This window comes from Schistosoma mansoni, chromosome 7, assembly GCF_000237925.1.
Source record: "Schistosoma mansoni strain Puerto Rico chromosome 7, complete genome".
Classification (NCBI taxonomy): domain Eukaryota; kingdom Metazoa; phylum Platyhelminthes; class Trematoda; order Strigeidida; family Schistosomatidae; genus Schistosoma; species Schistosoma mansoni.
Window position 1 is genome coordinate 4,036,296 of NC_031501.1, and position 12,026 is coordinate 4,048,321.

The 12,026-nt window shown below is 34.6% G+C and overlaps 1 protein-coding gene across 1 annotated transcript in view; it reads left to right on the top strand.

Moving 5' to 3' along the window:
• The window catches only part of Smp_210090 (adapter-related protein complex 3, beta subunit), a gene marked incomplete at both ends in the record, with an annotated part of 46,975 nt that extends 34,949 nt beyond the window's left edge, over positions 1-12,026 (top strand). Inside the window, 6 exons of the mRNA XM_018798647.1 lie at positions 800-890; positions 2,192-2,295; positions 3,115-3,355; positions 5,436-5,666; positions 11,518-11,684; positions 11,880-12,026. Coding sequence (XP_018653568.1) covers positions 800-890; positions 2,192-2,295; positions 3,115-3,355; positions 5,436-5,666; positions 11,518-11,684; positions 11,880-12,026 — 981 coding nt within the window. The remainder of the gene's footprint in view (positions 1-799; positions 891-2,191; positions 2,296-3,114; positions 3,356-5,435; positions 5,667-11,517; positions 11,685-11,879) is intronic.

Sequence of the window (12,026 nt, forward strand, 5' to 3'; positions counted from 1 at the left end):
TGATTTCAACTATGAATTGATAATAATAATAAATCAGTCATTCAAAAGTTACTTTTCTTATTCCTCCGTATAACTAACTGTGTTCATTCGAAAAAACTGAATAAAATGGTGTGCATGAAAGAGTACTTTAATTCAAGATTCAGATAATGATAAAGCGATAATTCATCTGTGCCATAGTGATCGATTGTAAACTGTAGAAGGTTACTTCCTTAATTTCGACTTCAAAATGTAATGACGCAATAATCGTGTTTTTCAAAGTAGGCTAATTCTCTTAGTATCGATAGGATTTGAATGAATATGTATATTTTTAATGAGTGTAAGTCAACAAAACCTTGTCATTTAGCGTCTTCAAAGGTTTATCCTGTATTATACTCCTTCAATAACGTCTTCAAACCCTTATCTTTCACATAATACTTATACTCTTACTACTTCTACCGATATGGGATTTGAATCGACAACTTCATCTCTGTGCTAATGTGGTATGGCAACTCGAACTGATGTACGTACGTACGAAGTTCTACGTTGTAACTGACTGACTGACTATCCTGCGAGTCCTATTCAAATAGTCTGCATTAACCAACATGGCTCAGACCAACAGTCATAGACTGATTTCATGTTTTGGTTTCGCTACATTTCTCTTTCTACTTAATTACTTCTTTTCGAACTAATATCATCTGTTTAAGCAATCGGTGCTTGGGCATACTTAACACATGTTGCATTCTACAAATTGACTAATAATTAACCATGTCAAACTTTAAACTTTCGTATATGTATGTATATAATTTTTCTTGCATTCTAGGTAAATACAAGTGATTCTAAACCCAGCTGTGATCAGCCAAGTACGAATTTCACATCTGATGGTGCGATTCATACACAATCGAATTTTAAAGGTATCATTTTTAAACCAATTTAACGACATAATAATGTAGGACGTTTGCGTTACAATAACTAATCTCGTTGTTGAATATAATTACTGAACATGTGAGTTGTATATGTACAGATGAGGCTGATCTGATGGACAGACTTTTCAGCTGATTTTGTGCTTACCTACAATCATACTATAACTTGACTACATGTCTGGCACTGGGCACTAAACATTGCGATAACTGGGTTTCATTCCAATCGTTTGCGTTTCTGACTGCAATCAATTCGTAATATAATGCAGTAACCATTGAGTCTCAACAATTATGATTGTTCATCAAGAATTTCAGCGAACTCATTGAAAAAGAAGGATATTTTTAGTGGGCCCATTGTTTTGAATGAGAAGTTTTATAGAGATTAGTTTTCAATTAGATGTACCCTAACCGTTGTTTATCTATGAGAAATATCACTTACCAGTCACAAATAATTTTAACAGTTGAATTGACAAATCAATCTACGCTAGACCATTATTAAAAACCTGTGAGCATCGGAAAACCGTTTCGTCCTAGTATGGAACTCCCCAGCAGTGCGTATCCACAATCCTCCACGCAAAAAGGACTCGAACCCAGGACCCATACTGATAAAAATAACTTTCACAATATCCTATCAAAGATTCCTTCACTGAATAAATTATTTTGTGGATTAATGGACATATTTAAATGTTAAAAGAAAAATTAAATATTTATTACAATATATATATATATATATAGCCCCCGAAAGCCCTGGTACGGCCGAGAGTGGGTAGAGTACACTCTCCCTCTCCAAATGCTCTCACATGGCCACGCGTATATAGCCTCTGTCAGAGAAGTCCTACTCACTGCTTTCTCGCAAACGGAGTGTTGTCTACGAAATTGAGAGGTCGAAAAGCGAATGTCGACGCTTTAACCGAATGGTGGACAAGGAAAGCCCACCTAGAGGAGTTGGAAAACTCTCATTCCAAACCAATGGTGCATATATGCTCCAGGATCCTGAGGGGAAAATGGCGTATGAATCAATTGTTGGTCATCGGCTACCATGGGACTGCATCTCCTCACGATGCTCCACTGCCTTGTGAATCAGATACTTAGGTCAATGGTTCCGGATGTGTCCCCCTGAGAAAACCGCCTGCTTCAGTTTGGTCATTTTGGCAGTATCACAGCCCTCAGACAAATCAAATGAGATTTTTGTGGCGCATATATAACTGGTGCCCCCTTGAACCAATATTTATGTGTTTAAATGAATAAATATAAAGAATTGAAATGAATTGTAAGTTGAAATTTTTCCATTTTAGATACTTCTGAAGTAAGTAATAAAGAAACTAATGATTCATCAAATATCCTTTATCCTTCACTACAACATTCAAATGATGATTGTTGTGTTAATTCTCCCGTACAGGTAATTTTTTCTTTGTTTTAATCTTATTGTATACGCTTTTTTAATTATCAGATATTGTTTTTACTTTATAATAAGAAAGATTGGTTCAACGAAGAGTTCTGTTTTCTACAAATTCACTTTCAATGCTGTACAGTCGCAATTATACACTGATTTTTCAAAATAATAATAATGACAATAATAGTGATAATAAAATTCTGTTAAACATGGTAATAGTCAGGTAGAATAAATAAAGGCATTAATTAAAACGTTATTCTGGAATGGTCAGCTATCGAGTTTTTACAATTGGGTCCTTATTAGTCGATAGCGAACCTTAGTCTATTACCCATTATACAAATACGAAGAATTTGTAATCTCAAGTTCATAGATGATGAAAATATTTATCGAAAACGGGCATCCATCTTTATTTATTGACAAGAATAAAGGACTCAAACTGCCTAAATCACAAATAATTTTTGTAGAAAAGCAAAACACTATATGAACATCAATGTCTAAGGTGATATAGTTACAGACGCCCTGAAGAGGAGATTATCCAACTCTCTCAATAGAATATTCTTCCCAGCAACTTTGCAAATAATGTTCTCCATCCGATCAAAGGCAGTGAGTAAGACTTCCCTGACAGAGGCTATATACGCGTGGCCATATGAGAACATTTCGTGAGGGAGAGCTAACTCTCCCCACTCTTGGCCGTACTAGAGCATTTCGGGGTGATTGACTCCATCCAACTGCTTAACTTATTATGTACTACCAATTTTTTTTGTTAACTACCATATTTAGAAATCTAAAACAAATCTATTTCTATTTTCTTTCATTTATGTATAGATTCATAATTATTCACTTTTATGGTTTACCCTAACTAATCCACATCAAAATGATATCATTGGTGAATTACAATATACTCGTATAGTTTGGCCTAATCATCCAAAATTAATCGTAATCAATTTGAAATTATCTAATCAAAATACAAGTGTAGATATAACAAATATTCAATTTGATCTAATGAATAGTGTAATAGGTCGATTATTAGTTGATGCTAATCGAATTCAATCTTTCAGTCCAATAGGTAATTCATTAATTTTGATTAAAAAAAGATAACGTACTACTTAGTTACTTTTGATTTTGTGTTTATGAGTAATATAATTATTATTAAGCATTGTTTTTTCCAAAGTGTTTAACGTTTATTCATGTGTATCGGTTGTTTGGATCTTCCTACTGTTATGCCATGGAATTGATCAATCTTCGTTAGAATATTTGCACCTTGTGGGAAATGGCTTGACGTTGCCATTAGGTTATAATTGTTTTGAAGCAAAGTTGGATGGTGGCTAACACTAGTGTCCATGACCTGCGTTTCATATTATTTGGAACTCGTTATTTGAATGCATATGGATTTCTAGATCCCAGTGCTTGCCACCATACAACTCTCTCTAGAAAAGTTTACCTTTTATATTATCTTTTTCACTGATCATATAATGAAGTAGTTATATTGGTTATTGTTGATTGAATGTGTTCGTATAGTGGTTGAAGATGAGCAATTGCCTGGCCGCTTAAACTAAAGTCTGTAGTTTTCTAGATGGAGCATTTCTCAAACGTTTCGCCAGGAGTCTGGTATACAAGATAGTAAAGAAGTGTCAAGGGATAGGATCCCTTGATTGCCTGTAATTATAGAGCTCACTATCGGTTTAGTCTTAAATTTTTCTGAGTCTCCTAGATGAATTATCCATATTGATCATATTAGTTTAATCCTTGAGCATTTGTTTAGTCTTGCCCTCTCTCTTTATCTCTTTTATGGGAATAACTTTTCCCCCTTGAAACCAGTGAAGATTACTTCTATAGTACAAATCAAATACACTCAACCTTATGAAGTCATTTGGGAGCAAGAAGTTGTCAGGTGTATGTGGTTCGAGTTTCTAGCATTATGATATGTAGATAGATGCTTATAAATCTATTTATATCTTCCAATAGGATAGGTTTATTATTTTGCTCATATGACATTCTCACATAACCTATCGTATTAACTGAATTGTTTTCATCGAAAATCTACATTCTTATCAATGAATATGTCAATTTTACACAAGATTTTGCGTCAATTTACTGTCTTAACTTCTCTTAATGTTTAGTTATACACATATGGAGACGATTATATTTCATAAACGTTGGTTTAAGTTACAAAATTACCGCATTGAGTGAGGTGAAACCAGTAACTTACCGTCAATGTCAAAGGCAAACAAAGATATAAAAGAATTATTTCAATTTGGCTGAGTGTAGATTAATTACATCTTATGCTTGAAATGAAGAAGTTATCACCAACGGAATTAATGATTGTCGACTTTATTGGATATTGGTTGAAACTTTAAATGTTGACTATTGGTTTACCGATTTACGAACAACTCTGTAGTTTGAAAAGCCCCGTGGGGTTGTTGATTTCACACTGGTGAATATAGTCTCTACAACTAATCCGAAAAATCTGTCTAAACTCAGTAGCTAAATGGATAACGCCATGGCGTTTGAAGCAAACGGTATTGGGTTCTAATCCCAGAGTGACTATCAACTCTGGGATGCAGGTACATCCGACTGACAAGTCTCAAATCATATGGAACGCTCATCCTGTACTCCAATCCCAATCACCATCCCCTTTACTTAAAATCTATGTCCAGTACTTTTTAATTTTCGTTAGTTTTACTGTTGACATTAGTCCATGACGTAAATTCTCCTCAAAATTGAGCTCATCTTTGAAAACTATTCAACTAGTTAATTTGATGAAAAAGAAAAAAAAGTATCAAGTATAAACATAATCATTAAAAATAGTGGCGAAAAGTATTCAATATTTTACATCGTGGAATGACTTAGGTTGGATAGACATTGGGAACGAACAAACTCTGGATATCTCTATCGTCCCAGTATTAGAATTCTCAGTAGTGCAAACTCACAATTCTAAAAGTGCCTGAATCAAAATCACTTCATGGTATGAATTTTTTAAACAATCTTCACAACATTCTATAACAACAGTAATAGCTTAGTTACTGTTATTTAAGTAGTATAATAAGGTACCATGGTATAACTTGTAATGTAGAACTTTCTTTAAACACATTTTATTACATTTCTAACTACCTTGTAATATTTTTTTATCAACTTATGTCAAACAGTACAATTGAAACCTCAATCAACATGTACAGTACAATTTGGCATAGATTTTGCTGGATTTTGTGATCCAATTGATTTGGATCTTATTTATCAAATGAAATCAAATGATTCATTGAATACTAACAACAATAATCATCAATTATTACATAGATGGAGAATTTGTTTAAATCCACCAGCATCGGAATTAATACGACCTATTATTTTAAATGAAAAAGAATATTTTAACGAAAGATGTATGTTGATTTTCTGTTTGTAATTATTATTATTATTGCTAACATCATCCGTTTCTTACCATAGATTTGCTTGCTTGTTACTGTTATATTCCTCGGGTCCAGACAACTTATTGAATCATGAAGCAGTTTCCGTTGTCTTTTTAGACAAAATAATTATCACAGTATATTATAAAAGAGATTGAATCCAGGGGAGTCCTACTCACTGGCTTTTCGTGGCGGGGCTGTCGTCTACAAAATTGAGGGGATGGAAAGCGAATGTCCGGCGCTTTAACCAGGTTGGTGGACACAGAAAGTCCACCTATTGGAGTTGGAAAACCCTCATTTCAAACCAATAGTGCACATGGGCTCCAGTACCCTGATGGAACAAATGCCGTATGAATCAATCGTTGGCCGCCGGCTACTATGGGACTGCATCTCCTCACGATGCTCCACTGCCTTGTGGACCATATCTTTAGGTCAAATGCTCCGGGTGTGGCCCCCTAAGAAAACCACCTGCTTCGGTTTGGGAACGTGGGCAGTATCCCAGCCCTCACACAAATCAAATGAGATCTGTGTGGCGCATATATATATCTGGTGCTCCTTTGTACCAATATTCATGTGTCTAAATAAATAAATAATAAAATTGGTTTATTTTAAATTGAGGTTTTCCTGTTTGCTGAAATAGTAGAAACATTGTACAACTAATCTGTATGATTTTTTGATTGAGATAATGAATCGATGAATGGTAGACCACCATTAAAAACCTGGAAGCACTGGACGGCCGTTTTGTTCTAGTATTGGACTCCTCAGTAGTGTGGTCTTAGCATTCATCAATTCGTGATTTCAATCAAGAACTTAACAATCTCCATAACTTTGACAAAGCATATAATAACTTAATACATTAAAATAATAACCGATGAATTAGCAAAGAAATAAATTTCATTATTAGGTATATTAGATTTCCGGTGTATTGGAGAGTTTTGACAAAATATTAAAGAGAAAAACTCTAGATCTTTAAACAAGACAATGCAAAGTGTTAGGTATCTTAGCACTTATTCAGCAACGTATTCAAGGAATGTAAACTATATATTATGTACTGTATTCTTCTTTTACCTTGATATGTTTTATTTATTTATTTATTTGAACACATAAATATTGGTACAAAGGGGGCACCAGATACATATGCGACACACAAATCTCATTTGATTTGTGTGAGGGCTGGGATACTGCCCAGCTGCCCAAACTGAAGCAAGTGGTTTTCTTAGGGGTCCACACCCGGAGCCTTTGACCTGAAGGTCTGATCCACAAGGCAGTGGAGCATCGTGAGGCGATGTAGTCCCATGGTAACCGGTGTCCAACAATCGGTTCATACGCCATTTGTTCTCTCAGGATACTGGAGCCCATGTGGACCATTGGTTTGGAATGAGAATTTTCCAACTCCCGTGAGTGGACTTTCCGTGTCTACCAACCTGGTTAAAGCACCGGACATTCGCTTTTCGTCCTCTCAGTTTCGTAAACAACTTTCTGGCCACGAGAAGGCATTGAGTAGGACTTCCGTGACAGAGGCTATATACGCGTGGCCATATGAGAGCATTTGGAGAGGGAGAGCGGACTCTCCCCACTCTCGACCGTACTAGGGCATTTGGGGGCCCTGGTATGATATGTTGCCTGTTGCCAGCAAACTTAATATTCAGGATGACCATTTTATTATTCGTTGTCATCTAAAAACTATTCCTCTATTCATTTATCATTCTTTAAAATCTAGCAGCTTCATAATTGCATCATTATCTACATTGTTGAATGTACTAATTTATCCTCCATAACATCAGTCATTTCTTCTTTTCGTTAGATTGATTATTCTCAATACAGTCAGTTGATTATAGGTATGCTCAAAACACTGATCGTGTATGTTACAACCACTGAGTGAGCAATACTGAGGTTAAACTCAGAGTATTAGGTAAAAATGCCAAATTAATTGATGAAGTATTGATTGGTCATCTATCGGAGGTAGTTGAGAATTTGGTTATGTATACTCAACCACCTTCTTACTTTAAACGGCTATGCTATCTTGCATAGGAATAGGTTAGGATAAATCGAGGGTCAGTTAAATCAATACTCAGTATCAGTCCATAAAGTCATTAACTGTTGAACTTAGCTGTGGATGTGTGTGGGGGTGCAAACTACCTTGTTAGAATCTGTGCAATTATCATAATCAGTGATTGAAGACTATTGAATAATAGGACGCAATATCTTTCACGATGGCTCAAACGCATTCACTCTTTGTTTTAAAATACATATCCTTTCCTATTCCATGAATTCAATCTTTTTTTCTCAAATCATTTCGTTTGTGTCTAATCTTTAGTACTACTACTACTACTACTACTACTACTACTACTACTACTACTACTACTACTACTACTACTACTACTACTACTACTACTACTACTACTACTACTACTACTACTACTACTACTACTACTACTACTACTACTACTACTACTACTACTACTACTACTACTACTACTACTACTACTACTACTACTACTACTACTACTACTACTACTACTACTACTACTACTACTACTACTACTACTACTACTACTACTACTACTACTACTACTACTACTACTACTACTACTACTACTACTACTACTACTACTACTACTACTACTACTACTACTACTACTACTACTACTACTACTAATTGAGGATGTATTGTGATAATTTCTCCTTATTTTCCTGATGTAGTTTCGCAACTTGAATCGATGTACATACATGCTGCTATCTGTTTTTATTATGAATGAGTGACTCTTCCTAATTAAGATGTGTTTCACGTGGTTGTAATAACAGTATTTCAACATTGTATAGTTGGATCCGACCATCAGGAAACTCCGTTTGATTTAATTTTCCCGCTATTTGTCACTTACCAGCCAGTAAGATTTATTTGATTCCTTAAGAGGACTAATGTTCCGTGTGTAAAACACGACAATAGGCTAGAGTAATGTATACTTATTGTGATAAGTTATAAAGTGTTCGTATAATACATTGTTTATAGCCTCCAGCTTCCATGTGATCTGAATTGTATTGTCGTCTGGTCTCCAAGTGTTTTGACGACTACGTGATTTCAATCCACTGAGGCTTTTCACCCCGTCTGACAGTTGTCGTAACTTCGACTTCACGTGCGGCAAAACACTACTTACAAACAATCTTGTGAGTAGCTCCCACTAAACCTCTATATAACTCGAACATTTTTCATTCAATCAGTCGTATTTTGAATAAGTTAGTAGTGACATCTCTGACTATGTGACACTAAGTAATGCGAATTTGAATTTTACTGGGGATTTTATTTCCATCCAGATTACAGGTGTGCTTTACTGATAATTACCAATCAACACATTACCTAAGCTACTCATGTTTTCCTTCTCTCCCTGGACTAGTTACCACTAGCTACCTAAATTCTAGAAATACTATACGCAACCTCAACTAATATCCATTGTGTACCCTGATCGATACAGTTCGAACAGAACTAATTAGAATAAATGAACAAAATTCTGGTTTAACAAATAAATAATGAAACCAATTTCACTTTACGTGATTTTTAGTAAATTGTCATTGATGTTTTTGTTTACTTCTTTTATCGACCACTTTTGTTTGTTGGTTTCTTTTCTTCTATTGACCGAAAATCTTTGAGGTTATCTTAAATTTCATCGATTTTCAATAAATATGTTTTATCAATGACCTTAATTAATTTGTTTCGTTTATTTAGTTGATAACTGCTGCGTATTGGAATGTTATTTCCGCTGAAAATGAAAACGTTTAGAATAAGATGAACGTTTGACAGATAAACTAGAGCTGAAAATATCTATCGGAAGTATTCAAACGATGAAATTACAGTGATAAACTAATTGAATATGCTGAGGAGTCTCATAATAGGACGAAACGGCCATCCAGTGCTTCCAGGTTTTCCATGGTGGTCTAGCTTCAATGGACTCATGATTTCAACTATGATAATCGAATATTATCAACGCGTCAACGGTTCAAAGTTATTAGAAATAAAACGAGTTACTTAATATTTATAAGTAGTATAAAATTTTAATAAGAAACAAAATAAGGATAGAGAACATTTTGAGTACCCTCAAACATCCAGGATGTTTGTACTAAATAAACGAGAAAATTCCTTTGAATCCTGGTGAACGGTTGCTCAAAATCGTGGATTGGTTGAAGTTAGACATTAAAACCGTTCGATACCGGCCGGATCAGTAGTCTATCGGTTAAGTGCTCTGGTGCGAGACTGGTAGGTCCTGGGTTCGAATCGTACGAGTGCGGGATCGTGGATGCGCACTGCTGAGGAGTCCCATAATAGGACGAAACGGCCACCCAGTGCTTACAGGTTTTCCATGGTGGTCTAGCTTCAGTTGACTCATGATTTCAACTATGAAAAATTATTATTACTAATAAAGTTCGCAAAGTTCGTTGAGTTTCCAGCAGCATTGAAAGATAATGTCACAAGATCATGAATTGTCTAGAGTTGGAAATTTAAATTGTTGGATGGTTACTGAGTAATCTAAATGTTAGACGCTTGCATTGAAGCCTGGAAGGTCCTCGGTAGGGTCTTGAATGTACGTACCTGGGTAGTTCCACATTAGGACGGGACAGGTATCCAATGCTTCTTGGTTTTCAGTGATTATTTAATTAAGATCAATCTGTGACCTGAATAGTAATAATGTTAATATTATTATTGCGACTGAGGGATTTCTGTGTAAAATGTTTGGTAACGCAAAAAAGACAACTTTTTTGTGCGCAAATCTTGTTAGACTCGTTTTACTTAACCACAGAGAATTTGGGAAAGCCATATTATTGATATTAGTTAAGAATTCTGTAGCACGGCGTTGGTTTATACATGTATGAGATTATTAGTGATTGTAGGTGTTGACAGAAAACCCTACTTAACCTAGGTATAGTGTTAGTCGAAACTTGTTAGCAAGGAGTACCTGTAATCTTAGTGCAATTAATAAATTATGAAACAATAAATAAATAATGTTATAAAGCTGAGATATATCTACTGTTTTGATATACTAGATGATTAGAGATATTCGACAGCAAACTCTGCCTGACATAGGTTGGCACTCGTTTTGGACCCCCTGTGTGACTGAGCTATTTACGGTTAACTGGTCACTGAATAATCACCAGTATTATGTTTGTCTAGTCCTTTTGTGCCAATCGGATTTTATCGGTCAAGGGGAAATGTTGACTACTAGTCCAAGTGACTGGAATGACTCAAAGTATAAAGCATTTTCAAGTCCTAAAGAGAAATTTATTTTCCACAAGACTTCTAGTAAACTTTACCGATAACTATCAAATAACATAAAACCTGGAACTTTCTGCCTACTACCTTCAAGTACCTTACACCAAAACATGGCATACGTGATATCGAGTTACTTAGATTATTGGCTATGTTTCCATTTGATTGATAGAATTTGATCAGCATAAAGAATATTACTCATTAAACTAATAGTGTACTGAAAGAGAACATAAGTGGGAACAATCGCATGTATTTGAACACACAAATTACAGAGCATCTTAGTAAAATCTGAGAACCATACAGTAAATACTTCATTTGCAAAATATCAATTAATTATCTCAAACTTGACTGTTCCTTTTACAAATGTCAGTCAATCGCCTCAGACTTCATTGTTCCCGCATTTCCATACCAATTGCTTCATGTTCACGTTTTTTCTCCTATTGACCTTTAGCTGCCAAACATTCTATTCCTGATTAGCTCTATATACTACTTATGTTTATATAAGTACTACACACCACAATAATAGTATTCAATAATGATATTTTTATATTCTTTCCTTTCTTTTTCTAGCTAAACTTATATCAACTCAATCATTTTATCATAATCATTTAGTAACCATATATAATAATGAAGAAATATGTCAATCTGAATTATTATCCAAATTAATCACTCATCTTTTACAACATATTAATATTCAATATCAATTTCATAAAATTCAAACAAATCCCAAATCTATTGTATGTAATGATATTGAATTACATAAGAACATGAATTGTTATTCTAATGAAAAGACAACATCAGGAATGACGGTGACGTCGACGACGACGACACTAACAACAACGACAACAGATGTCAACACTTGTAACAATCATAGTAATCAAACATCATATATCACTATATTTTTAACTGGTCAAACAATATCTGATAATCAGTTATGTTTATTAGAACTTTCATATTGGTTAAATAATCTTTCTAAAAATGATCAATTTTCAATGAATTTCAGTTTATTTTGTAATTCATCTACCATATTTCGTAATCATTTATCATTATATATTGAAAAAGTGATATCAACATTCTAG